The 27,098-nt window shown below is 42.4% G+C and overlaps 2 protein-coding genes across 5 annotated transcripts in view; both read left to right on the forward strand.

Annotated features, from left to right (window-relative positions):
* The first annotated feature begins 1,766 nt into the window (after positions 1–1,766).
* Positions 1,767–12,000, forward strand: anxa11a (annexin A11a). 2 transcript variants are annotated; one of them, XM_079559939.1, is made up of 15 exons: positions 1,767–2,002; positions 3,175–3,481; positions 3,945–4,024; positions 4,623–4,958; positions 6,299–6,386; positions 6,515–6,609; positions 6,909–7,022; positions 8,091–8,181; positions 8,957–9,036; positions 9,115–9,171; positions 9,263–9,356; positions 9,644–9,739; positions 10,913–10,971; positions 11,047–11,169; positions 11,314–12,000. In XM_079559939.1, the coding sequence occupies exons 2-15, from the start codon at positions 3,178–3,180 to the stop codon at positions 11,371–11,373; spliced, it is 1,677 nt and encodes a 558-aa protein (XP_079416065.1). In that variant the 5' UTR covers positions 1,767–2,002; positions 3,175–3,177; the 3' UTR covers positions 11,374–12,000. The 2 variants fall into 2 exon arrangements, with proteins under 2 accessions (XP_079416065.1, XP_079416066.1); XM_079559940.1 differs by having other exon boundaries at positions 1,771–2,002; positions 4,746–4,958; positions 11,314–11,997.
* A 10,398-nt stretch (positions 12,001–22,398) lies between these two features.
* dlg5a (discs, large homolog 5a) overlaps positions 22,399–27,098 on the forward strand; it is a 66,166-nt gene continuing 61,466 nt past the window's right edge. For all 3 annotated transcript variants that reach the window (XM_079559847.1, XM_079559849.1, XM_079559848.1), the window contains exon 1: positions 22,399–23,201. In XM_079559847.1, coding sequence (XP_079415973.1) covers positions 22,901–23,201 — 301 coding nt within the window. In that variant the 5' untranslated portion in view covers positions 22,399–22,900. The remainder of the gene's footprint in view (positions 23,202–27,098) is intronic.

Here is a 27,098-nt window from a genome sequence, read left to right on the forward strand (position 1 = left end):
GGGAGGTAAGAGGTTAATTCTACGTGGGTAGTGCTATAATAAAATATCTTTACTCTTTACAAAAGCTTCATATCGAACTCTAATATCTGCAGTTTGTGTTTCATGCCGCTTTTTCTTCAGGGATATACACATTTTACACATCTTTTTGGTATTTTCTTTGGATATTACATTATTAGGCTACACGTTTTGTTTCTCATCACCACCGAAACGTAAATCTGACTCAAACAGTTGTACTCAAGTAACATTTTCAGTTGTTTTACTTTTACTTGAATAATTATTTGGGTCACTACTTTTTTACTTTAAAGTAACGTTACTCTTACTTGAGTACATGTTTTGGCTACTCTGCCCACCTCTGAGTACAGGCTTATCATTACATTCAAACTAGTGCAAGTAGTTACTCACTACTGTGTGTGAGGACAATCTCTAGAATGTGGATAGAGTTGCCAACATCTACTTAAAAGCAACGTTAAAGAATCGTTGTATTTGAGCTGAAGGGGGAAAAAAACAGTATTCCAGATAGTCACTACATGGTAATCAGATGACATTGCACGATAACTAGGACAAAACAAGAAATATGCATTTTGTTTTCATGTTGTTGCCAAGAAATAGAAATAGAAATAGAAATATAGACTATATGTGATAACGTGATATTTCTATGGCAGCCTTAGGACAAACAAATACCTTTCATGTGATGATATAGTACTTTTCAGCAGCACCTGCGACCTGCGGCCAGGCTCCACTGTGTGATCCAATGTGCCCCAGAGCATCCTACAGGTGGCAGCCAAGCTTTGACTGGGGGGAATCCTCAGAATGGGTTTAGCTAGGGCTCCCTCTCGTGGACGGATTGGAAAGCGCAACAAAAATGTCTATATTTTATATGTTAATTCCACAGCCACCACACCGTCCCCTTTTACTCTTGTTTACCCACGTTCAACAAAACATATGGTGCGTTTGGCAGCCCACTGTTTCTGAGGTAAGTAGATCTTTTGAAGCTGTAGCTTTACCACGGTTTCCTCGGGGCATTAAAAAGTAGGGTATGAAATGAATTGTGCAAGGCCTTAAATGTCATTAAAAAGCATTGCATAGGGAATTTATTGGAAAGTTAGCACATTGCTCAACATTTGTTACTGTTTACGTTAATCGAAAACACCAAAATGATGGTCAAAAACAAATGCACTGTCAGTTCTCTTTCCTATGTCTGATTAAATGTTTTACAAATCTCAAGAAATGAAATATGCACTGATTTTTGTTTTTGTTTGTGGCATTAACATATATGTTAATATAATATAACTATATATATATAGTATTGGGGCATTAGAAATAGTATTAGAAGGCATCAAATTTGACTTGATTCTGTCTATATTGTTTCCAATTGTTCAAATCTACACAACAATATTTTCACAAACACGAAATCCAACTTTGCAATTGAACTCCCAGAGCACTTTTGGCATTGTTTGTCTCTGTACATACTTATTTTTTGTCAGTTGTCAAATATAGTGATTGTAATAATGTCTAAATTACAAGAAGTCGTTTATAATATTGTATTTTATTTTATTTTATTTTATTTTATTTTATTTTATTTTATTTTATTTTATTTTATTTTATTTTATTTTATTTTATTTTATTTTATTTTATTTTATTTTATTTATTTATTTATTTATTTACATAGCAACTCTAGACAATAACCTGCATTCATTGAAACCACCAGGCTATACCTTTATGGTGACGTCACGGCTGCAGCAGGATGACCGCTTTTTTCCTTTTGTCCTTCATGTTTCCATCACGCTGTCAGTGTCATGTGTACCTCAGTGAGGCGGTGCGTCCAGGAGGCTGTTGTCTCATGGTGTTTCCCGTCTGTCAGGGCGCTGTGTGACAGTGACAGGCGAATGGGTGGGGGCCATAAATGGAAACTTGGGAGTCCCACCCACTTCTCTTAAGTACACTGCTCCTTCAGACTGGGGCTGCATTGCGCGCTCCAGGAAGAGTCTTCTAACCAGCCCGAGTAAGTAACGCGTTTGTTTGTATGTTTGCGCGTATGTAAAAGAGGCAGAAACGGACGATGACTTTACAGAGGCTACGGTGAAACCACTCCCTTTGGTTTAAAGTGGTTTATCTGATCTGGCCACCGCGATACCCCTGGCTCTAGCCTCTAGCCACTTAGCGTAAAGCTAAAAATAAGCTTTACTGTCCCCCCTTAACCTGCTGTTACAGAGACTAATTCATGTTTTCTGTGGTTAACGTTTTGGTAAACACATAAACAAAGCCCGACAAACCTTTAAACGCGTTATTGTGTCCGTAAAGCTTTCCAGTTGGAGAAGACACTTTGGTGCAGGCCAAGGCGCTGCGTAAAGTTGGACGAGCTGTCTTTCTTATCGACTTGTATTGGTCTTTCTGGCATTCTAGCAACTTTATTCAAAATAGACAATCACAGCAGCAAGAATATTAGCTCAAAACAAGTGTCTGTCTGTCATAACGCTGAAGGCGCTCATCAGTGTCTTGTCATTGCAGCGTTATAGCGTACAGTAGTACTTCCTGATTCGAGGACCAGTGCCCGAGTTAAACTTTTTCTTTGTGCATTAGGTACATTTATTTCACAGGCTCTGCTACACATTCCCTAAACGTCAATAATGACGCCACTCAATCATGGTGTACAGTTGTAATCGTTTCTGCTGCTTCCCTTTCATGTAGTTAGTATGGATTTGGATTTGGCTGTAAATTAACCAATAGCTCCCCCCTGTTTGGTTTTCTTCAGTCGCACAGTGGAGGAGGAGTCCAGTCCAGTCACTTTTACCATGGAACAAGCGGGTTTCAAACTTTGCATAGAGTAATTATGGCCGCCAGAAAGTTTCCTCATTCCCAAATGGCCAGCTATAAACAGTCTGCCATCCACTAACTTTGGAATGTGTATTTTCTGTCATGTTCCTATGACCTGCAAAGTCCTGTTGCACAATGGACTATTATAGACGAATAATAGACTTCAGGAATCTAGTCTGTCTTTAAGTTTCATGGACTGAAATATAAAGCTGCAGTGTTCTGTTTTGTAAACATTGACCTCGATGTAGGAGCAGCAACATCGTGCCTTGCTTTACTGCTGAGCATTGGCATCATGTTACCTGTGTTCACTGACATCAGTGTGACTAAAGTTCTCATATGTGTGCCTGTCCTGTGTTGTAGACCATGAGCTACCCCGGATACCCCCAACAGGGAGGAGCATACCCTCCACAAGCTGGAGCATACCCCCCACAGCCTGGAGCCTATCCCCCACAGCCCGGGGCCTACCCTCCTCAGGCAGGGGGCTACCCTCCTCCTCAGGCAGGGGGCTACCCTCCTCCTCAGGCAGGGGGCTACCCAGGATTCCCTCCTCAGGCGGGCGGCTATCCCCCACAGCCAGGGGGCTACCCACAACAGCCAGGGGGCTACCCCCCTGCACCCGGAGGTTATCCTCCACAGGCTGGAGGGTACCCACAAGCACCTCCATCAGGTAACTATCACCAACAAGTAATGCACGTGTTCTTAGGAGACGCAGTACTGCGATGACTGTTTTTGACAAAGAACCATGTCTGTACCACTTTACTATAACAAACAATAATTTTTACAGCGAAGTCTTACTTTTCTTCAGCATATTTATGTTTGAGGTAGTTTTAAAGTGATGATTAAAAGTGTGACACCACAAGTCTTAACAGGTAAGTTCCTGTCTAGATACAGAAATGCTTTTCTAGACAAAGTGAATTTCCAAATGTGGTATTTCTCTGTACAAATACCAAACTCAGCTGTTGCTATGACGAGCATGTTTCAGTCCTGTTAAGAAACAGTAAGCCCATTCTCTGCCCCGGACACCTTTGTTTACTTGTTACCTACTTGTTAACTCACTTCAGAGGCAGAGTTTGTCCAGTCACACAGCAACATATATGTCTCATTTAGTTTTCTGTCCCCTCACCCATCAGGCTCTTGGGGAGGCGCCCCAGCTGGAGGTTACCCCTCTATTGGTCTCGCCGGCATGTCCAACCCTGGCTATCCTGGAATGGTAAGTCATTATTCTCTTTCTGTTGCCTCTCCCAGGACACAAAATGGCAAACGCTGCAATATAACCAGTTGGTTGCGTGAAATATTCCAGTTAGCATGATTTAGTGAGCCTTTATGGGAGTTAACATCCCCAGTCCACGGTAAGACTTAGTTTTCATTTTGCGCCGCCGAACCTTTTCCTCCATTTCTTTGCATGAGCCAAAACATCAACTCATTCAGCTATGCAACTCTGGTCACCTCTTGTTGCTTTGTGCCATGTCGGTGTTGTCATTTTGCTGTAAATTCATTAATCCATTTTTACCGGGATGCACTTTATTTGGAAAATGTGGTAACAAAAGACATTGCACACTTGAAACTTTAATTTTATTTGATTGGAAATTATGAGATAAAGAGTAGGAGTTTTCCAATTTAGGTTTTATACAATACCCATTGTACCACATTCTTTACAAGCTTATATTCTTATAGTACACAGACATTATAGCAATTCTAATAATACAGCAGTACTAGTCCAAGAAAGGTGCATCCTGCTTCTTCTTGCTTTGGTTAAATGTCACAAATCTGCGCGCATATTATTGGATTCTAATCTTTCCACACCACAGGCCAACCAGAACCCATCTATGGGCCTCTATCCTGCACTTCCCTCTGCCGCCGGGGGGTACCCTCCGGCTCCATATGCCGGGGGCTACCCTCCTAACCAACAGTCATGTGGCCTGTACCCACAGCCCGGAGCACCTCAGCCCCAGGCCCCAGGGATGGGTTACCCCGCCGGGCCGGGACAGCCCATGCCAGGTTACCCGGGAGCACCTTCACCCAACCAGCCCATGCCCGGCTACGGAGGAGCACCAGCGCCCATGCCTGGATACCCCAAGGCCCCGTCACCCAACCCAATGGGTGGCTATGGAGGAGGACAAATGCCAGTGGCGCCAATGATGCATGTAAGAAAAACGAATTACAGATACACAGATGATTGTTTAGCTCTAGTTTAGTCATGTTTTTGACATGAATTATCATCCAGATTGGACCTGACATTTAGAATTCCAGACTATCACTTTAATTTACAGTGAGGGTGATGCATGTTTGTGACTACAGAAAGTGAATCCAGCTCATCATCGGACAGAAGTTCCAAACTTCTTAGTCTGCAGCACCATTCATTTATAATATACAAGCCCTCCCTGTCTTCAGAGTGCAACAGGAGCAGCTAGACACCAATCCGAGGGTCTGGAAATAGCTTTTTAGTGCAACTCAAAGTGTGTTGTGGTCACACTGCGCTCGGGCCGACTGGTCTTTTACTAATTAGTGACATTGTGTGCAAACAACCGTTGTCTTTTTCCAGATGTTTGACTTATTTGATATTTAACAAAATTGATATTTTTAAAGCAGTACTAAGTAACTCGTGCCCATTAATTTACTCATTAATTGTCCGTGAGAGTAAATACTACACTGACAGAAAAGACAAAGGGACAGAGGGATATTGTTAATCCAATTGCGCAATGGAGATCATTTTCTTTCATTCAAACTTGGCTGTAAATACTGTTTAAGTGGCGCTAGCCCGCAGTTAGCTTTGCCCGTTAGCCTGTTAGCTTCTTCTTTGTGATTCCATAGTGTGTATTGGTGCTCCGGGTCAAAGCAGGGAAAGCTGCAATTGTGGTTTTCTGGACAGAGACACCAGGGGGAGATGAAAGACCCCCCAATCATATCATTAACACTTGTATTACCCCCAGAAGGACTATGATTTATTAAAGTAAACAAGTTACTTAGTACTGCATTGATTTATAGTTTTGCTCAGTGGCTAATCTTAGCATTGCAGTGACAGCTTATTACAAACAACAAAAACATTAACATTTGGTTTTATTTCATTATTTTGCTGTTTCATGAACATATCTTTTATACAAACCTCAGCTTAAACAATCACAAATGCTCTCCTCCAGTTTCATTTAGCACACAAAAGTCTTCCATTCCAAACTCCAAAACCAAGTGCCGTTTCTGCCAAAGAAGTGACTGTAAACCTGATATCGAGTTTAAAGTCTCATGACGATTTGTGAGATTGATACCTATTGAAGTAGGTATTGCGATTTCGATCAATTGCCCAGCCCTAATAAAGATGTGTTTGACATTATTAATATCCGCTCTTTAATAAACAAAAGTGATACCATTTTTGGATAACCTAATTCAAATAAAGTACACTATTGTTTTTTAATTTAAGTATATGTTAATGAATTCAAAATACACACTTGCTATATAATGATTATTTATTTATTATATTTTGTGTCTTCAGAAAGGATTCAGGGGAACAATCAAGGATTACCCCGGAGCTGACCCGCTCAAAGACGTGGAGGTCCTGAGGAAAGCTATGAAGGGCTTTGGTGAGTTTAGACATTCATAATATAACACAATATATCTTTCTGACTAAAAGGTATCTGCCTTTAGTTAGCCACTCTCCCATGTTTGCCATGTTAATCCCGCCGCTGACCTCTCCACTTCGTCTCTGCAGGAACCGACGAGCAAGCCATTATTGACTTACTGGGAAGTCGCTCCTGTAAGCAGCGTGTGGCCTGTCTCAAGGCTTTCAAAACCGCCTATGGCAAGGTAATACTTTTAAGTCCACATGTTAACGCCTGGCATCCAGTCCACCATAAGCCACTATTTAAATATCTCCACCAACACCACTGAAAGAATGACCTATTTAGAGTGTGTAGTGTGAGAAATAGCTTCATAACACTATCAGCAGACAACAGGTGCAGGAGTTGGCAGTAAAATGAAGTGGGGGGATGAATGGCCACACTGCTCATTATGGCGCTCTGTGCTGTATGGCTCCTCACAGCAGAGGTTAACAGTGCTGATGCGTTATTCCGAGCATGTGTTACCCGCCTTTTTTCCACCTCCAGGACCTGATTAAGGATCTGCACTCGGAGTTGTCGGGAGACTTCCGGAAGCTGGTGATGGCCATGATGAAGACCCCGGCCCAGTTGGACGCCTACGAGATCAAAACTGCCATAAAGGTGAGAGATTGAATGTGTATGCGTGTACACTGACGGTATTCAAATGCATTTAGGTTTCGTATCAGTTTTAGTATATTATGAGGTAGTAGCAAGTGTTTTTACTTTCAATCATGCCGTGATATTATTGATTACACCTAGTTTAAATTTCGACATTTCCCTGTTAACTATTAAATCATAGGGTAACGCTTTATATTAAGGTGTGCTCATTAAGTATTAATAAGGTACTAATAAGCCTTAATAATATGCTTGTAAAGTATTAACACACTGCTTAGTATACTTTTTTCTGTTACCATACCAATAGGCCATTAATAATACGCTTAATCATAGCCAACCCTTAACCTAACCCTAACCTTAACACTAAAATGATTACTAATGCTTATTAATACTTAATGAGCACACCTTAATCTAAAGTGATACCAATTATAGATGTCAATATCTCTGTAATTGCGAGAACTATCCACATTACACAAAAACTCTGTCAGCAACAATGAACTAACTCGTAGCTGTTGTTGTAGGTGTTGTTTTTGTTTTCTAGAATTGGAAAAATTGCTAAATTTCTTTGCCGATAGTTGTATCCGCCCCTGCTCTATCCGAAATTATGGCATGAAAATGTTGTGAGCAAAGCTGTTTTTAAAGCCCTCCAAACAATACATAGCCCTGTTCATTTAGCGATTCATCTTCTTCACCACATCTACATCTTAGCATCATGTTGATATTAGCGTTGCAACTTTTTTTAACTTCCAATTTCACATCGTTCTCCTTCAGGGAATGTTAGAAATGGCTCAAGCAACATTGAATAGGCGCATGATAGCCCTATGTTAGACCAAAGCACATTGATCCACAAGAGAAAATGCATTGTCCCAGTAGCTCCATGATATGATTATAGCAATCTTACGAAATCTTTTTATATACAAAGAATTTGAAACAAAAAGTATAGTATCTTCCCTTAACAAAACCCTTACAGTACAAGCCAACTGAAGATATTAATCATCATGACTGAGACTGATTTAAAGTACTACAACCCCACCGCCAGTGCACATACTAATCAGAGCTGTGTTGTGTTGACAGGGCGCCGGGACCGACGAGGCCTGCCTGATAGAAATCCTCTCCTCGCGCTCCAACGCTGAAATTAAAGAGATAAGCCGTGTTTACAAAGAAGGTGAGACGCCCGAGGGGCCAGTGGGAGCGAAAGCAATCTCCACCGCCGTCTCCGTCAGCCAAATGCTATCACCTCCCGCGTTAATGATTGAATGAACTCGCCGCTTGACTCTCGGTTTGTGTCGGCGTGAAGGAGGAGGAGGAGGGTAGTTTTCTTACATCATGGTATTTTCCACATGGACTGTATGTCTTTGGTGGCTGTTGAGGTTTATGGGGCCTATGTCATGCGAAATCAACTTTTTAAATGATCTTTTTGCCATGTAATATTCCTCTTCCGCACTTAATACACCAGCCCATACTCCGATAAACATCATGCGGGGAAATCCATGAAGATTCTCTGGGTTTTGACACTTTCTGTTCCCGTCTGTGACAAAAATCTATTTTCTGGGGCTGGTTAGCAGGCTAGCAAGTTAGCAGTTAAATATCAGCCCTCTGGTGGCATTTTGTATAATTACATTTCATAACATCTGAAGTCCTAGGGGTATTTTCTAGATACATGCATTATTGTAATGTATTGTACAAAAATATGAAGGCTGAAGTATTTATGTAAAAGCCAGAAAAGAGCATAATAGAAGAAGAAGAGAATTCTGTCTTTGGGCAAGACACTTCGTCCACTTTGCTTGTGAATGTGTAAGTACAGTATCATGATTGGTGCAGATTGAGAATCATGTTTTTGGCTGAAGGACAAGCGTTTAAGAAAGAATTGCTTGAAAACTCCGATCTAATTTCCTAAACCTTTTCCCATGTGCAGTCAGACAATAATGTTTGCTTTTCAGAGAATAAGAAGAAAATGGAGGACGCCATCAGCAGCGACACGTCTGGCCACTTCAGAAGACTGCTGGTTTCTCTCGCGCAGGTATGTCCGCTGACTCCGCCTTCATTTTCCCGTCACCCATCACTGTTTTTCGCCTCACTGATTGGTTTGAAACTGTAGGGTAACCGCGACGAACGAGAACACGTGGACATTTCCATGGCCCAGCAAGACGCTCAGGTAAATCCCACTCTTAACCCAACCCGGTAGTCAAGGGATGTTTTTTTTATATTGGTTTTATAAATATATTATATTTTTTCCCATCCCATAGGCGCTGTACGCTGCTGGAGAGAACAAGCTGGGGACTGATGAATCCAAGTTCAATGCTATTTTATGCGCAAGGAGTAAAAGCCACCTCAGAGCAGGTACTTTCACTGACAAAGTGTGATTTCCAGAGGATTAAATAGGAAAAGTAGTGGCCTATATACAGGGCTGCCATGAGTTTTTTTCCCCTCACTGGTTGCCATTGACTAGACCTTACTCAGAAAAAGAAAGAGATCATGTATCTATAGTCATGGATTTACTTTTACCAGGAAACACAGTTATTTAAAATCAAAATCCTCTCTTGATTGATTATTGATTTAAAGTTTTTGTCATGCTCCGGCTACAAAACCACATAGTCTAAATTAATTGCTAATCTTGTGGTCTGTAGTGTTTACGGAGTACCAGCGCATGTGCGGCCGAGACATCGAGAAGAGCATTAACCGTGAGATGTCTGGAGATCTGGAGAGCGGCATGTTGGCTGTGGGTAAGTGCAATTCGAGTGGAAACCGGCTTAAGCTGCCACGCCCTTAGACTCGGAAACTTGTGCGGTAATTGTCAAGGCTTGTCCCGCAGTACGTATGCGCCTCATTATTACTCAGCAGTTGCCAATGCGTCTAACACAAGCATTTTCTGATGAGAATTCTGCCTTTTTGTCTTCCTTTTATTGCCCACAAAGATCAGACCATATGGTAAAAACCTATATGTTGTGTTCATTTCTATTGCGACTTTCGTTATATCCCTCATCGCTCTCAATGTTTGGTTTGGTCTGCTGTGTTGAAGCGTGTACTTTTGTTACTTATATTTTTGCCTCCTCAAGAATATTCTTATCATTATTCACAATCATTTTAAAACAATCTTGTGTGGTATTTTGTGGCAATGCAGTTGTTTGCATGCTCAACAATTCAAAATATGGATAGTTGTGTACACATTTTAAGTTTCCGTTTTTGATATGACATACAGAAACTGTAATTAACTAAGGAATCAAATCAAGTAAGCCAAAGTAGGAAAAAAAAAAAAGGTTCTCAAGCTGTCATTTGTAATGGGTTGATCTATTTTTGGTTCCACCCGAAGAGTGACTTTAGACTTGTTGTGTAGCATCTATTGTTTAGTGTTTATTGGTATCCACGACTCGTTCACTGACCTGGTATCTGCTTTTTATATGCCTGATACTTAGTCTTTCGAAAGCATTTGTAACATCCTAATTCTTCAGAGAGGAGTTTATTATCACGCTTGACAACTTTCAAGGCGCAATAAAAAAGGATACATAATTACATGATTAGATTAGGTTTTAGGTCTGGCTTAAAGTTATTCGCACGATGAGGTTAAGTTGTATCTAAGACCTTTTGCTTGAAGACTAAAGGTCTTCAAGCAAAAGACCTTTAGCCTTGTTGAGGGAAGGGTTTGCTTTCTTTGCTATAGAATGGTAAAAGTTCAGCCTGCGAAGCCTCCCGAGGTTAGGGGCAAAACATCAACGCTAAAAGAACCCACTACAGAGAACATTGAGAACCTTTTTTATCACCTATACGCCTGAGAGCTTACACAAACAAAGAATCCATATGAAAAAAGATACAGTACCAGGAGTCACATACCTGATCGAGCCATTATTTTGTTTTTAAATGAGTTACTGTTTGAGTAACACAATCGTTTTCTTTTCCAGTCAAGTGCGTTAAGAACACGCCTGGCTACTTTGCCGAGAGGCTCTACAAGTCTATGAAGGTAAGTCCCATTCATAAAGTCAGTGTTTTATCAGCCTAATGACAATATATTTAACATGGCACCATGTTCTCATAGGGAGCTGGCACCAAGGACACGACCCTGATCAGGATCATGGTCTCCCGCTCGGAAGTGGACATGCTGGACATCCGTAAGGAGTATGTCAAAAACTATGGCAAGTCGCTGTACACACACATCTCTGTAAGTATCTGCTTTTACTTTTTATATAATAATTAAGGCTGAATTAATGTGAGATGAGTGTTGACAAATATTGAATGAGATTAGAATGTCATTAGCAGAATTGTATCAGTCAGTGGTTCTCAAAAATTATTTTGTCGTTGACAGGGGGACACATCTGGAGACTACAAGAAACTTCTGCTAAAACTGTGCGGAGGCAATGACTGAAACCTGCCTGGTGCCAAGTTTCATTCTCTCTTTTTTGTTTTAATTCCTGAACCTATACCAAAGAAAACGCTATCTATGCTGTGCCAATGCTCTCAATGCAATATCTACTTACAGTAGGCTTAAGAACCTCATATATATTTACATGTACTTTATACTCAAAGAACTTGCTTACAGTTTTTTGTATTTTGTAGCATCTATGTTGGAAATTTGCCATAACTATATTTTTAAAAGTTAGTACTTCTTAATTTGACATAGTGCATACATATTTTTAAAGGTATGTTTAGGGCATGTTGTGCGACAAGTCACCTTACTGTGTTACATGTTTATTCACCTCTCTATGCAGCTCTGCTTTCCTGTCTTTGTTTACGATATATTGATTGTGGACACATTTATATTTTATGTAAAAGAATATCAACATTTCATTTGTTGTTGTTTTGATGACTGCCGAGGAAGAAAAAACAATAACTCCGAAACACTAATTCATCAAGAGAACACAACTGGTTCTTATTTATATTTTTCAATGTACAAAATAAGAAAAAGCTCTTCACATTTTGTGGGTTAATGCTAAATTTGATGCCTTAAGTGTACAAAGTAGTAGCAGCAAGCATCCAGGTTTGACTTGAGCAGATTTAGAGTAGATGAAGTCTCTTCTACACTCAAAATAAAGTCCAGATGACTACTTTCTGAGGCCCTTGTTTTAGTTGCAGTAGTGCATATAGTAGTCACAGTACATAACTTTTGATACAGATTTTGCCTTCTCTTTCCACCGCTAGACTGAGCTGGGGGAGCTTACAAGGTTAATTCAAGCTATAATTTGTGAAAATGATATAATGGCATTCACATAGGCCAGTGTTTCTCAACCAGGGGTATGCGAGCACTTAGCAGGGGGTACTTAAAAATATTACAGGTCTAAACAGAAGGCGAAGTATTTTAATAATATTTTAAAAGAAAACTTCTTTATAATGATATTTTGCAGTATAATATACAACACATAACTAAATACCAATAAGTTGTAAATAAGTTTTAAAGGGTAATGTAAATAATTGGCTACACCTTCGAGTTTAGGGGGTACTTTGAGTTGGAATGAGGGGCTCAAGGGGTATGAGAGACAAAAAAGATTGGCTATTGGCCATTTTTTATTTGAAACCATATGTACGGCGGCACGGTAGCACAGCAGTTAGATTTCGTGCTTTACAGCCAGAAGGTCCGGGTTTGATTCCCACCTGGACGCGACCAGGTTTCCTAGGTTTTCTACGGTTATTATTATTATTATTATTATTATTATTATTATTATTATTATTATTATTATCAACAGCAATTTAACAACCTAAATGCATGGTATTAAACTCGATTTTAAAAGTTTTGGCCCTTGAAAGTAGTACAATATCTAATTTCATTTTGTCCCCATTTTTTCCACATTATCTCATCTTGTCTAGACCATAGAGTTCTGTATAATGCGAGTCTACTGAGACGTCCTGCAGAGGGCGTTAGCATACTAGGCTACATGCTACACATCACAGTGTTCCATGTAACGCTCAGGCTTTTCATGTCACTCTCTTTTTTTCTTTCTTTCTTTTTTTTTTTGTTTTTTTTTCTTTTTGCTTAAGTGCTTCTTTATTCTGGCATTACATAATACCCATGACCACAAGCTAAAATTATATATATATATATATATATATATATATATATATATATATATATATATAATTTTAGATTTTTAAGAAAAACATACAATCAAGCCGTAAATCACCATGTGTTAGAACAAGATGATGGACTCGTGTCGATACGAGGTCTAATGGCTCCTAACCTGGGGCATGGTTTGTGTTTTGCCTTTACATACAGACTCCTCATGCCTTATTAAGCCTGTTGGGTTCACTTAAATCGCCGTTAACCACACTTCGCTGAGTAAAACGCAACTCTCTGCGCCTGGCTGACCACACCACTGTGTCTTGACCGCACCACGATCAATAACGAGGAGAGGGAGAGGAGAGGGAGAGGGAGAGGGAGGAGAGGAGAGGGAGAGGGAGAGGGAGAGGGAGAGGGAGAGGAGAGGAGAGGGAGAGGAGAGGGAGAGGAGAGGGAGAGGAGAGGGAGAGGAGAGGGAGAGGAGAGGGAGAGGAGAGGGAGAGGAGAGGAGAGGAGAGGAGAGGAGAGGAGAGGAGAGGAGAGGGAGAGGGAGAAGAGAGGAAGGAGAAGAGAGGGAGAGGAGAGGAGAGGAGAAGGAGAGGAGAGGGAGAGGTGAGGAGAGGAGAAAGAGAGGGAGAGGAGAAGGAGAGGGAGAGGAGAGGAGAGGGAGAGGAGAGGAGAGGAGAGAAGAGGGAGAGGAGAGGAGAGGAGAGAAGAGGGAGAGTAGAGGGAGAAGAGAGGAGAAAGAGAGGGAGAGGAGAAGGAGAGGGAGAGGAGAGGGAGAGGAGAGGAGAGAAGAGGGAGAGTAGAGGGAGAGGAGAGGGAGAGGGAGAAGAGAGGGAGAGGAGAGGAGAGGAGAGGAGAGGAGAGGAGAGGAGAGGAGAAGGAGAGGAGAAGGAGAGGAGAGGAGAGGGAGAAGAGAGGGAGAGGAGGAGGAGAGGGAGAGGAGAGGGGAGGGAGAGGAGAGGAGAGGGACAGAAGAGGGACAGGAGAGGGAGAGGAGAGGAGAGGGAGAGGAGAGGAGAGGAGAGGGAGAGGGAGAGGAGAGGGACAGGAGAGGGACAGGAGAGGGAGAGGAGAGGAGAGGAGAGGAGAGGAGAGGAGAGGAGAGGAGAGGAGAGGAGAGGAGAGGAGAGGAGAGGAGAGGAGAGGAGAGGAGAGGAGAGGGACAGGAGGGAGAGGAGAGGAGAGGGAGAGGAGAGGGAGAGGAGAGGGGGAGGGGAGAGGAGAGGGACAGGAAAGGGACATGAGATGGACCGGAGAGGAGAGGAGAGGAGAGGAGAGGAGAGGAGAGGAGAGGGAGAGGGAGAGGAGAGGAGAGGAGAGGAGAGGAGAGGAGAGGAGAGGAGAGGAGGAGAGGAGAGGAGAGGAGAGGAGAGGAGAGGAGAGGAGAGGAGAGGAGAGGAGAGGGAGAGGAGAGGAGAGGGACAGGAGAGGGACAGGAGAGGGACAGGAGAGGGAGAGGAGAGGAGAGGGAGAGGAGAGGGAGAGGGAGAGGGAGAGGGAGAGGAGAGGAGAGGAGAGGAGAGGAGAGGAGAGGAGAGGGACAGGAGACGGAGAGGAGAGGAGAGGGAGAGGAGAGGAGAGAGAGGAGAGGAGAGGAGAGGAGAGGAGAGGAGAGGAGAGGAGAGGAGAGGAGAGGAGAGGAGAGGGAGAGGAGAGGGACAGGAGAGGGACAGGAGAGGAGAGGAGAGGAGAGGAGAGGAGAGGAGAGGAGAGGAGAGGAGAGGAGAGGAGAGGAGAGGAGAGGAGAGGGAGAGGAGAGGGAGAGGAGAGGGAGAGGAGAGGGAGAGGGGAGAGGGAGAGAGAGAGGGAGAGGAGAGGAGAGGGAGAGGAGAGGGAGAGGAGAGGGAGAGGGAGAGGAGAGGGAGAGGAGAGGAGAGGAGAGGAGAGGAGAGGAGAGGGAGAGGAGAGGGAGAGGAGAGGGAGAGGAGAGGAGAGGGAGAGGAGAGGGAGAGAAGAGGGAGAGGGAGAGGAGAGGGAGAGGAGAGGAGAGGGAGAGGAGAGGGAGAGAAGAGGGAGAGGAGAGGAGAGGGAGAGGAGCCCTCTAGACGGAATTGATGGCATCCATAAAACTGCCGCGGTCACATTAGACATTACAGCCCCTGTGTCTGCTGCACTGTCGAGCCCGGGGCCACCCTGGGGCACCGCGGCCACGCTGGAGGAGTCCGCTCTCATCGTGTCACGGTGACACTGACCACGAGTGGCACCCACGGAAGCTCCAGGGACCGAAATTTAGGTTAGGATTACAATAACTCCAACCAAACAAAACATAAAGGATTACAATAACTCCATTCAAGGCTGCACTGTTGATCGCCATGATGATAAATCTGATAATGACCATAAAAATAATATCCGATATTCTTCAACATTGCGATTTTTCGATTATTGTCATGAATTTTGCGATAAGAATGTTGTGAGAACATCAGTGTTAATTTTGACAACATATTTCAATGTAGTTTTTGTCTTAGTCTTTTGAGGAAAATGTCATTTGATTTTAGTCACAATTTAATGATAGTGTAAATGTAGTTTTAGTCGACCACAGCTAATCTAGTCAACTGGTTGCCTCACTTCCGTCAGTCTACCCCAGGGCAGCTGTGGCTACAATAGTAGCTTACCGCACCAAGTATGGAGTGAATGAATAATGCAATGTAAAGTGTCTTTGAGTGTCCAGAAAAGCGCTGTATAAAACCGATGCATTATTGATTGACTGCGGAATTCTTCCGCAGTCAATTATTGGTTTTCATGTTCTTTATTATTATTCCTCTTCCATCTTTTTCCCGATTTTCTAGAGCTTTCAGCACCTTCATGCTTTGTGCAATTTATGCAAGTTATGCATCAAAACGTTCCGCATGTTGAGGAGAAGGGTGCTATTACTTTTGGGACTTCTGCAATTTACGTTTTTTCCGCAATCGGCCAAAATGTCGGAGATTTTTCCCATTGACTTATAATGGGGCTGCCGCAATCCATGCTTTTCTGCACTTTTTTCTGCATTTTATGCAATTTCTGCACTTTGTGCATGTTCAGCTTCTGCAACTTGTGGGTTTTGAGAAAAAATTGTCCTTCTGCAGTTTTCCAGTTTTTTTATACGAGAGTTTGAAATTTTTGCATTGGTGTGTATGGGGAATCCAGCCAATGGGGCGACTCCAGGACTTTCAGCCATTTGTGCAGCTTCTGCCATTGAAGCACTGAGGCCATTTCAACAGTTTGACCAGTTTATGGAATATAAAAAGTTTATGCAACATTAACAATTTATGCAAATTAACCACTTTGTGCATTTTAAACCGTTTATGCAACTTAAGAGTTTATGCCATTTAGGATTTATGAATTTTAAAGAGTTTATGCAATTTACATAATTTATGCAAATTAACCCATTCATGCATTTTACCACTTTATGCAGTTTAAACAGTTTATGCAACATGACATTTTATGCATTTTACCAGTTTATGCAAATTAGATTATGCAAATTAACCACTTTATGGAATTTAAACAGTGTATGCATTTTAAAGCACTATTATGTAACTTAATAGAGATTTTCACATATAAAGCAGAATAATGCAATTTAATAGGGATTTTCGCATATAACCAATTTATGCAATTTAAACAGTTTATGCAATTTGAACAGTTTATGCAATAAACTGTAAAGGGGCGACAGTGGCACAGATGGTAGAGCGGGTCGTCTCATGATCGGAAGGTCAGGGGTTCGAATCCCACCTCCTGAAAGTGCACATTGTCGTTGTGTCCTTGGGCAAAAACACTTCACCCACATTGCCCCCAGTGTCTACGTGCATTGGTGTATGAATGAGAGTATGAATGGGTGAGTGGATCCTTGCTGTAAAGCACTTTGAGTGCCTAATGTAGGTGGAAAAGCGCTATATAAGTTGAGACCATTTACCAATATCAATAATTTATGCAAATTAACCACTTTATGGGATTTAACCAGTTTATGCATTTTAAACCGTTTATGCAACTTAAGAGTTTATGCCATTTAGGATTTATGAATTTTAAAGAGCTTATACAATTTACATAATTTATGCAAATTAACCCATTCATGCATTTTACCACTTCATGCAGTTTATCCACCTTATTCCGGAGGCTTGCGTGGGCGCCGCCATGAATTGTGCCCGCCCCTTTTCTCCTATGTGTTAACATGGGGCTGGAGAAGTCCACATAAAATCAGTCACAACACGAAAACAAAGCCGTTTTTCGGCCGCGCTGAGAAACGGTGCAGTGTTGACTGCAAACATTGGCCATTTTACACAAATCAATCGACTAAACATTAGATTTGAGCGGAGAATATTTTCACTCGTTCTCTGTTTAAATGAACGGGCTTCGCGCTCGACTGGAAGTGTCAGGACAACGGAAGTGCCGAGACAACGCAAAAAGAGGCAATAGTGGGCGGGGCGGAATAAGGTGAATATAGTTTATGCAACATGACATTTTATGCATTTTACCAGTTTATGCAAATTAGATTGCGCAAATTAAGCAATTTATGCAATTTGAACCGTTTATGCAATTTCTGCATTCGCTTCCGGCAATTCCGCAGTCAATCGCAATGGCGCAGCCATTGCATTTCTAGTTATTATTTACTTTACATTTGTAGCCTGATATTAATTCTAATCATGTTTAATCAAGGTCCTCTTCTTCGTGTTTCTTGTGTTTCTTCATGTTTCTTCAAGCACAGACCAGTTCCTTTGACAATGAATTTAAATGACATGAGACTTTTTCAAGCAGCCATTGGATGTTTTGATGATTTAAGTCTCTTCTTTTCATTTTGATTTACTCGTATTTTAATTGACAAAGATATCTGGACATCTCAGTCCTGCAGTTATAGCTATACAGAGTTTAAACATGTCCTAATGTGTAGAATGAGCCCAGACCTACATTCACCACAGCTGCCTCCAAAATTCTGCACTGTCACTCAAAAACAAGTTATTACAGATTGTTTCAAAGCACATTACATTGTACTCAATTTAGTTAAGTACACTGTATCAAGGTACTGTAATACCAAATGTAGTGATTCATTGTGCAGCTCTAATTGGTAAAGTATGAAACCTACTATCCCAGGAGTAGAGCTATACACTGTAGCCTAATCTATGTTTCTTGTATTAGTTTGTTTGTTAATAATCCAGTCTTCTCTCTGCTGAACCCGTTTAAAATGTGCACTATACATAACTAATATAGAATGCAATCACAGAACTTGCAATGATGTGTTTTTTTCCAAAGTCTTGCAGCCCTAACTTGAATTTTATTGGACATTTTGCATAACTATAAGACTTGGCGCAAAGTAAATTGGACGAAAAGAGATGGCTTTCACAGATAATTTTAGCTCCAAAGGAAAGCGCTTCAGCTCGCGGCTCCAATGTCATCACAATCAGCAATCACGCGAGCATGTGGCCCAATGCAGCTTTGATTAAATGTAATTAAATGCTACAGGGAAATGAGGAAATAAATGATCCTTTCTGTCAGCTTCTCCATTACGGCTTTATGGAACAACACAATAAAAATGTAGCCACTGCTCGCTGTCACCGCTATCTTCTTCTATTGCCTGTGGAAATGAGCCCCTCTCTCAGGCTGGATATAAATCTACAACAGTGCCTCTTGTAAGTGATATTGTAAAATAAATAGTTTTGTAGCCTCAAGCCCTGAGAGAAAATGAAATGTAGACTTGCAATATCAAGATCCCTATTCCCTGATATTAGATTTGAAATGCCAATATGTGCAAGTAACAATGCTTGTATTCTTTTTAAAATCGTAATAATAAAGCATCTTGTGAAAAGGCCTTGAGATAACAAAGAGAGCCCCAACATGTTACTGTCCCAAGGTGGACCATAAACCATTAAAAATGTGCACAAAAGAAATTTCTTGTGGTTTATGGTGAACTATAGCACCTGGAGAAGAAAACACACAGAAAACACGCAAAGTTTTCAGCCTCCCACTAGAAACAAAAACTGCAAAAAAAAAACTTCTCCCCTGAGAAAGAGATTCTGACGTGAAAAGTCAGTGAAAGGTCAGTGTTAGTCCAGGGTGTCTCACCTTGGACATGGACTATTCACCCCTCTCCCCTCAGGCAGGAGGCTACGGTCCATCCAGACCCACAAGAAGTCATTTCATTGTTTATCTCTACATTGTAAAAAAACAAAAAAAAACACACATGCTGTGTAGACATCTCTACAACTGTGGAATAAATTCTTCTGCACTCTCATTGGCTGCAGTGGGGTATTGCATGATAATGCTCAGTGCTGCTAAATGTGGCGTCCACAATATAATGCAAAAGTAGAAATGACAGTGGCGCAGCGGTTAGTGTTGTGAACAGGTGTTTCTGTGTGGAGTTTACATGTTCTCCCCCTGTCGGCGTAGGTTTCCTCCGGGTACTCCGGTTTCCCCTACCACTATAAACATGTACAATAGGCCAGGATGAATGAGAGTGTGCTTGAGTGTGTGTTTGGGGACGGTGGATAGAAATTAGCCCATGGTTACAATCTGGTGTGGCTTGTTTATTTTGCTTGATATGTTCACACTCACACTGTACCTGCTAACACTAAACACATCTGTAAATATATGTTGTTCTGTGTCAAATTGTTGTTGCTACTTTATGCATGCCCTCATAGTTTTACACTTTTTAAAGTTTTTGTAGTTCATTATTTATCTAACTTTTATGTTATGTTTTATGTTTCATGTTGCACGATTGCTCCGAAGAAAATTCCTAGTTTGTGAACCTGTTAACTGACAATGGCAATGACAATAAAACCATTTGAAAAAATCGGATTCCCTTCTCTTTTCTAGCCAAGGTGAAATAAAATAAAACAGTGTAAATCCCAAAATCCAGGTGGTTTATTCTCTCTCTCCAGTTGTCTTGTTTTTTTTTCATTTCAGTCTTTGAGCTGGCAAACACTTTTGTTGCCCTCACATTGGCCTGACTACTGCTCGGTTGCCCCGGGGCAGTGTGATGGAAACCTGGCTGCCATAATTTTGTACCTATTCATTAACCCCCATCACAAGTGTCTTGTTCAAGAACACAATACAGTATATATTTCTGCTCTTCATTTCTGCCGTACAGTTTTGTCCTCATCTTAAACACAAGACAGCCTGTGCCGCCGTCACTAAGAGACTTGCTTTGATATGAATGCATTATAATGAAAAATCTTATCTGGGCGCAGGGCATGTGGCTGCACTCGCTCCACACTGCAGTAAAGGGGAGTAGATCCTGTGACGGATTAGAATGCCATCGCCAGCATTTACATGAAAAAGGTCATGCTGTGAAAAGGTACAGCGTAGGCCTATAGTGTAGCTGCAGACTCTGTGCCAAGCCAAGGTCTCTTTTCGGCTATAGAAGCAGAAGCAGCAGCAGGAGGAGGAGGAGGAGGAGGAGTGCATCCATCTTCATCATCATGTGGTATTCAACAAATCTATTCACGCCGCTCACAATGGAAAATGTCATCTGCAGGCTTATGTTTGCATCTGCTTCAATGCCCACCTGTTTTTACTGAGCACCGCATTCCAACGGCGGTGGGGAAACATGGCGTATCAAAAAGCAGCGTAAGTGGAGTTTGAATGACAATGTCCTGAAACAGCTTCGCCTGGAGATACAGTATGTAGGCAACACTATAGGTTTCATTTTGTCGATAGTGAAAAGAGGTTGTTGAGAAAAATGCCACTCCACCAAAAATGAGTTTACCTGTTTACACTTGTAGAACACTGCATTTACATCAAGTTTATGCAATCAGTTTAAACACAGCTTTAAATTATGGTTTTGCTTCAGCTTTAGTGCCAGAAACGTGGAATGTAGTTTGGTACTTGTAACTATCCTACATCATCAGTAGACTCATGTGGCCTATTATCTCCGTAAACATGGGTCAAACATTGCTCTAACTATACTGTGGTTATGGCTTTTCACCATTGTATTGCATTACACACACATCGTAGAGCTGGTCATCTTCTAATGGAAATGTTGACTGAATCCCGGCTCTCCAGGTGCAGACTGTCATCGTGTCCTTGGGCAAGACACTTCACCCACCTTGTGACAGCGAGTGTTGTGAGTGATTGGTTCGGGCGGTGCCGGGGAGACAATCACAGACCTCATCTTCGTCAGTCAGTCCTGGGCAACAGTGGCTGTGACATAATTGTCCACTCTCCAGTACGTCTACAGTGTGCGGTTTGAGAGGTTTGTCATATAAGGCTTGTAAAGTGCAATACATTTTTTAATTTATGTTATTATTATTATTATTATTATTATTATTATTATTATTATTATTATTATTATTATTATTATTATTATTATTATTATTATTATTATTATTATTAATACAAACAATAACTAATGGGCCATATCACCTTTGCTCTGCCCGATCCTGTCAGATCTCAGAAGCTAAGCAGGAAAGGGCCTGGTCGGTACTTGGATGGGAGACCATTTGGGAACCCCTGGAAGCCTGGGTGAATGCAGTGTGTGAGTGAGTGGTTGGTGGTGGTCGGAGGGGCCGATGGCGCAGATTGGTAGCTGCACTTCTGTCAGTCTACCCTAGGGCAGCTGTGGCTACAATAGTAGCTTACCACCACCAAATATGGCGTGAATAGATAGAGAGACAGAAATTAATCTTTGACTGATTCAAAACGTGCATACACACTTCCTTAACAGCCCAAGGCACATTTACAATCAACATTACAGCAATGAACAAAAGGACTATTAATCGTTCATAGCGGTGATTGCACTTGGAACAAATGACTTCTTATATATATGTATATATGTCTTATGTATGTGTATGCCTGAGGGGATCAGCATGCAGGAGCTATGGAGTGGATGTGAGGGGTCTGGGTGGCCTTCCTCAGTGTTGAGCAACTGTAAAGTACAGACAGAGGGGTTCGAGCTGAATCGGTGAGTTTTGAGGCCTGACTGATGAAAGTTTGGATTTAACGGTCAGAAATTTGAACCATGATGTGAAACTGAAAGTGATTATAGATTCTATGGGTGATTTGTAAACCTGTGTGAGAATGCAGAATGAATAATGCAATGTAAAGCGTCTTTGAGAAAAGAAGCGCAATATAAAACCAATTTATTATTACTATTAATAAAACTCTAAAAAAACATGTTGCCTTATGGTGAAAACACAAACAATTCTATCTTTGAATATTCCTTTTCCAAAATATATTCTTTGCAAGGCTATTTCTTTTTTTTTTTCTCTTTCTTTTTTTTTTATCATCACCCCGCCATGCTACTACTGGCCATTTTATTCTCGCTCCCCCAGCTTTTCATCGCGCAAATTCTATCCATTCTCATTTTCCGCTCAGGATCCATCCTCCTCCGCCGCGTACTACGACCGGCCGTGTCCGCCCATTGAGGAAAGGGGCGTGTTTCCGAGCCGAGCCCCGCCCCTTTCCCCTTATTTGGCCCGCGAGCCCCGCGTTGATTGACAGCGCCGAGCAGCTGCTGAGTTGCCCAGACATGGCGGAGGATACAATGTAGTGGCAGCGGCGGCGGAGTTCCTGGCGACTTTTCCCTGCGCTCGAGTGGGCAAAACCCGCCGCGAATGCTCCACGAGGAGGCGAGGAAAAAATGCGTTCGTCCTCCGCGGTCACGCACGGGGAGCTGTACACGACTTGATCCGCGCGACCACGAGTGCGATGGCAAAATGTATCGCTGTTTAGTGCAGTCAACAGCCTTGGGCAACAAATATGGCTCCTTGTGCCTTTTTCAATATGCTCTGAAATTCGTGCGCAAGCTCAAGCCGTGGTGGCAAACTTCTGAAAGCCACGGCAAGTCGAGTTTATCCTTCGCTCGGTACTTTTGAGGGGAGATATATCCCTCCGATCGGCCGGACTGGTTAGCCTTGGGAAGCTACACGGAACTACGGTCAATAGTAGGAGTAGTAGTGCAGCAGCAGCAGGAGCAGCAGCAGCAGCAGCAATGGAGCCAAAACACAAAGAGTTGCTCGACCAGTGCCACCAGAACTTGCTGGAGTCCATAACCGACGCCGACCGGGTCATCGAGCTGCTCGTCGTCTCCGGGACCCTGAGCCAGCTCGATCGCTTCGAGCTGGACCAGAACTGCTCGTCCAGCGCGGAGAAAGTGGAGCACCTTCTGAAGATGCTGATGAACAAGGAGAGCGATCATTTCTCCGACCTGTGCGGCGCCCTGGAGAAGGCATACCCCGACCTCCACTCGACCCTGGTCCGGAGCAACGGCGGACCGGTTGACCACTCCACCGGTAAGGAAGGAAGGAGGGAGGGAGGGTAGAAAAAGAAAGAAAAAATGGGGGGGTCTTTTGCCTTACGTCTCGGTGGGGTCAGGAGTGGAATGTACTAAATGAGTAATCCAGACGCAGCGCATTGTACGTGCACCTCTACATGCGATCTGGGTGGTCTGGAGGTAGTGAGTGCACAGATTCATGTTTTTATAGATTACGAACACGTTCTGGACAGATATGGTTGAAATCTTTTGGGGGGGGGACGGGAGTAAAGACCTTTTAGGCTACGCTGTGGATGAGACAGCGTCTTATATCAACGTGCAAAATATCTGAAATATGGTTTTATTGTGCAAAGCGATAGGGTATTACATCACTATAACTACACTATAGTTCAGTTTGCTCACCGAGGGGATCCTAAGCTTCTTGCCAGGTTTTGTTTCACACAAATAGTATTGAGTAATTGCCCCTATCAACCTAAGATATGCTCTATAGGTGGCTAGTTACTCCTGACCATGATTGTCGATGCACTATGATCGCCCACTGCTCCTGACAGGTTGCCCCAGCGGCATTAAAGGATGCTGAATGTTTTCCTTGCAGCGGCATTAAAGGATGCAGAATGTTTTCTTTGCAGCGGCATTGGGAATACCTTAACCTTAAGCAGTGTCACATATTCTTATTGCAGCGCTACTGGATGAGGGGTGTTGGACAAAATCTCTAAACGTTTAGGGTGAAGAACGCCGTCCTCCAACAGTTATTTATCAAGGTTCTTTCAACTAACGACTAAGTCCTATAGCACCTCTTTTGATTGGGAGAATATGATTTTCACCTTCATTTGTTCACTTGTAATTTGAAGATACAGAACCATAAACTCGTGCATTCGTACCACAGGATTCTGACTTGGTAAACTTTGGGTTATTTAGATCGCAACTTGTATGAAGCTAGACGATGTTGCAGTGTTTTCAATTGACACAATCGTTGCCTGTTGAAATCTCATCCATTTTGCTGTTTGTTGAGATGAGCGGACTGTGTCTTTTAAACCTAATATGCGCACAGACCCCGGAGACCTTATGCACAGCTTGCGATTAATTTAGTCAAGACGGACGGCTGCTGTTCCCCTCTCGCTGTTCTTCCCCGGCGCTGTCCTGCCTCCCATTCGTTTTGCACCGTCCGTTCCATGTGACAGAAGGACTGCCATGCCCTTTTGTGTTTTAGCCCCACGTCAGAGGGCTATCGGGCCACTGTGTGTTGCTGCTCTGACGGTTCAATCTTGGTGTCACTCACGAGCCTCTCCGCAAATCTATCGGCTCATATCCACCGAGTCCAATTTGCTGCCGGTGACATGATACGGTTATGGTACGTTAGGTAGCCGGACCTGTTTCCATGACAACGCGGTTACCGCTAACATGTTGGACTGTATCGACCTGAGCGCGATGGGTGTGCTGCGCGAGCGAGCAGCCTACCCATGCATGCTTATTAACCTGAAGCATTGTGTTCAGTCCACTTTGGCGCACGGGGAGTAAGCGGTGTTGACATAGGGCTGTATTTTTCTCCTCCGTTTAAATCTCTTCATTCACTCGCGTTGTATAGTTGTAGTGTATGATTTGTTTTGTGCTTTGTCTTCACAGGAGGAGCAAGCTTGAGCAGTTGTGGTTAGAGAGACAAAGGGCGGCCATGTGTTAGAGTCTAGTTTTGCCTGTTCGCCTAAGTCTGAATGACTGAGGACAGCGGCTTACTCACTACAGCGTGTAACACCCTAAGGGGCACAACGCACTACAGGGCTGGAGATGTCAAGGCAGGGGTGACACTGTATCACAGCGCCTTCTGGTTGTTACAGTCCAGTTTTCCTGATGTGACCCGAGCTTTAACGTTTATGTTTTTGCAGAGCAATTTAGTTGTGTTTAGTACACAGTTGAAGTAGATCTGGTTCAGGACGGGTCCTTTTCGTTTGGCTTCTGTTTGCTAAGTTTGCAGTCATTCTTTGCTCTGGGTTCACAATGGGTTTTTATAATATTGTGTAAGGCCAATTGAACAGTACATGGTAGGAAGCTGCACAGTGCACTGCACACTGTTCTGTGTCGATGCCAGCTCACTCGCTTACAGATTGATACCATTCTGATTAACTGCAAAAACAAAGACTTGTGCTGGGATGGATGGACATTTTTCACTGAAGTTGTAAAAGCATACAGGGGTAGCAATTGCGTCTCAAAGTTGGTGTTGACTCTAATTGCTTATAATGTACTTCCTGGTAGTGCTGGAACAATATTTAGTTTAGCAATATATCGCAATTTGGCTTGGTTGTGATAGACATATCCTTTGATTCGCCATGCATTGTAATACTTGGATGATGTCATTCAAATACTGAGGCTGCAGCTGAACTGCTTTGGACAAAACCATTTTTCTAAATTTAGTATTTCTGTACAAATCCATTCGGCCCCTATATTTCGTGATGCAAAAACGTATTGTCCCAGCCATACTTCCTGGACCTTAGTTCTGGTTTTGTCCTTTTCATTAAAAAATGACGTCGGTATCTCAGACATCCATGGCGCACGTCCACTGGTGACGCATTTAGCTTTCTAATATATTACAAACAACAAATCTTGAATTTGAAGGTGTAACAGTTGGCAGTTTGCCCTTGGAGTGCTCTACCCGTCTGCCAAGTGTGTACTACCATAAGCTGAGTTGATGAGGTTTTGCTGAGTGGGTGTCTTGGTGCGCCGCTGTGGACTGGATCTCTAATGCTTCTTACAGCTTTATTATTTACTTCCTTGTAGTAGCGGCACAATACACAAAACCTGATCTTCATCATCAGTTGCAGCACCTGAGATTGCTGCCACCTATCTTCATACTGATGTGAACTGAACGCTCATGCTTTTAGATGGCATGTTTGTGCAGCAAACTAGATATTTGTCAAATTTCAAAGCATTAGCACCACAAACCGTTAGCATAAAGAGTCAGCAACGTGCTTAAAAGCCCTGCGTTCTCTTGAGTATTAGAAATCTTTGTGGGACAGTTTAATTTTCTTGTGTGCACCATAGTTGATATGCGCTGACATATCCATTCACCTTAGCTGTGCTGAAATTGGTCCCTGTGTTAGCCCTGTGACTTTGACAAAGCTCCACGATATTAGGTGTTGTAAGGTTCCTGCACTGGGCCTCAGGGTTGAAAGGTGGCGTCCAGTCAGTCAGTCAGTCAGTCAGTCAGTCAGTGTGCTGCAGGCTGGAGGACTGAGGCTGGTTATTCAACATGGGATTAGTGCCCATTTCTCTGCTGCAAGCACCGTTAAACAACCTTTATCGGTGTGGTTTTGTTTTGTTTGGTGAGGTTATTTTTAATTGATGTGAATTTGGATAATACACATTAGCAAACTGATGACATTATAAACATACCGAAGTTAAAAAGGGGATTTATCTGAATTTTCTCAGTTTTCAAACCAACACAAAACAGCTAGTCAATTTTAAATAATGAGTCGCTGTCAAAACAATATTGAAGTAGCTTGTGATATGCAATATTGCCACTAAACCAAAACCAAGTTTTTCAGCTAGCAGAAGTCATCAAAAATATATCATTAGGATCAAAATGAGGGTAAAATTGAACTAATTAGGACATGTTTTACTAAAACTGAACAATATTTTTTTCTATATAGTATATTGTGCAGCCTTAGTCAAAACCTATTAGGGTTTCTCCTAAACTTTTTGCTAAAAATGGTCCATAAAATGCTGCACGCATCATGCCACCGTCTCTATTCTTCCCACTCAAATGCCTGCAAACACAATATAGTGCAATAGGACAAAATAGATTTCACTTTGCTACGAGCTAAAAAATGGACCAGCCACTTTTATTGAATTAGATTATGCATCATGCAGGCCTGCTGGTTTAGAAAAAAAGGGAGTACAATCACATCTCAACCCTTTTTTTTCT

This window comes from Gobius niger, assembly GCF_951799975.1.
Source record: "Gobius niger genome assembly, chromosome: 7".
Classification (NCBI taxonomy): domain Eukaryota; kingdom Metazoa; phylum Chordata; class Actinopteri; order Gobiiformes; family Gobiidae; genus Gobius; species Gobius niger.

Bases quoted from the DNA above. Each gene is read 5' to 3' on its own strand.
- anxa11a (XM_079559939.1), top strand. From the start codon at position 3,178: ATGAGCTACCCCGGATACCCCCAACAGGGAGGAGCATACCCTCCACAA. The intron at 3,482-3,944 runs GTAACTATCACC...CTCACCCATCAG, and splicing joins CCCACAAGCACCTCCATCAG to GCTCTTGGGGAGGCGCCCCA. The intron at 9,357-9,643 runs GTACTTTCACTG...TGTGGTCTGTAG, and splicing joins TAAAAGCCACCTCAGAGCAG to TGTTTACGGAGTACCAGCGC.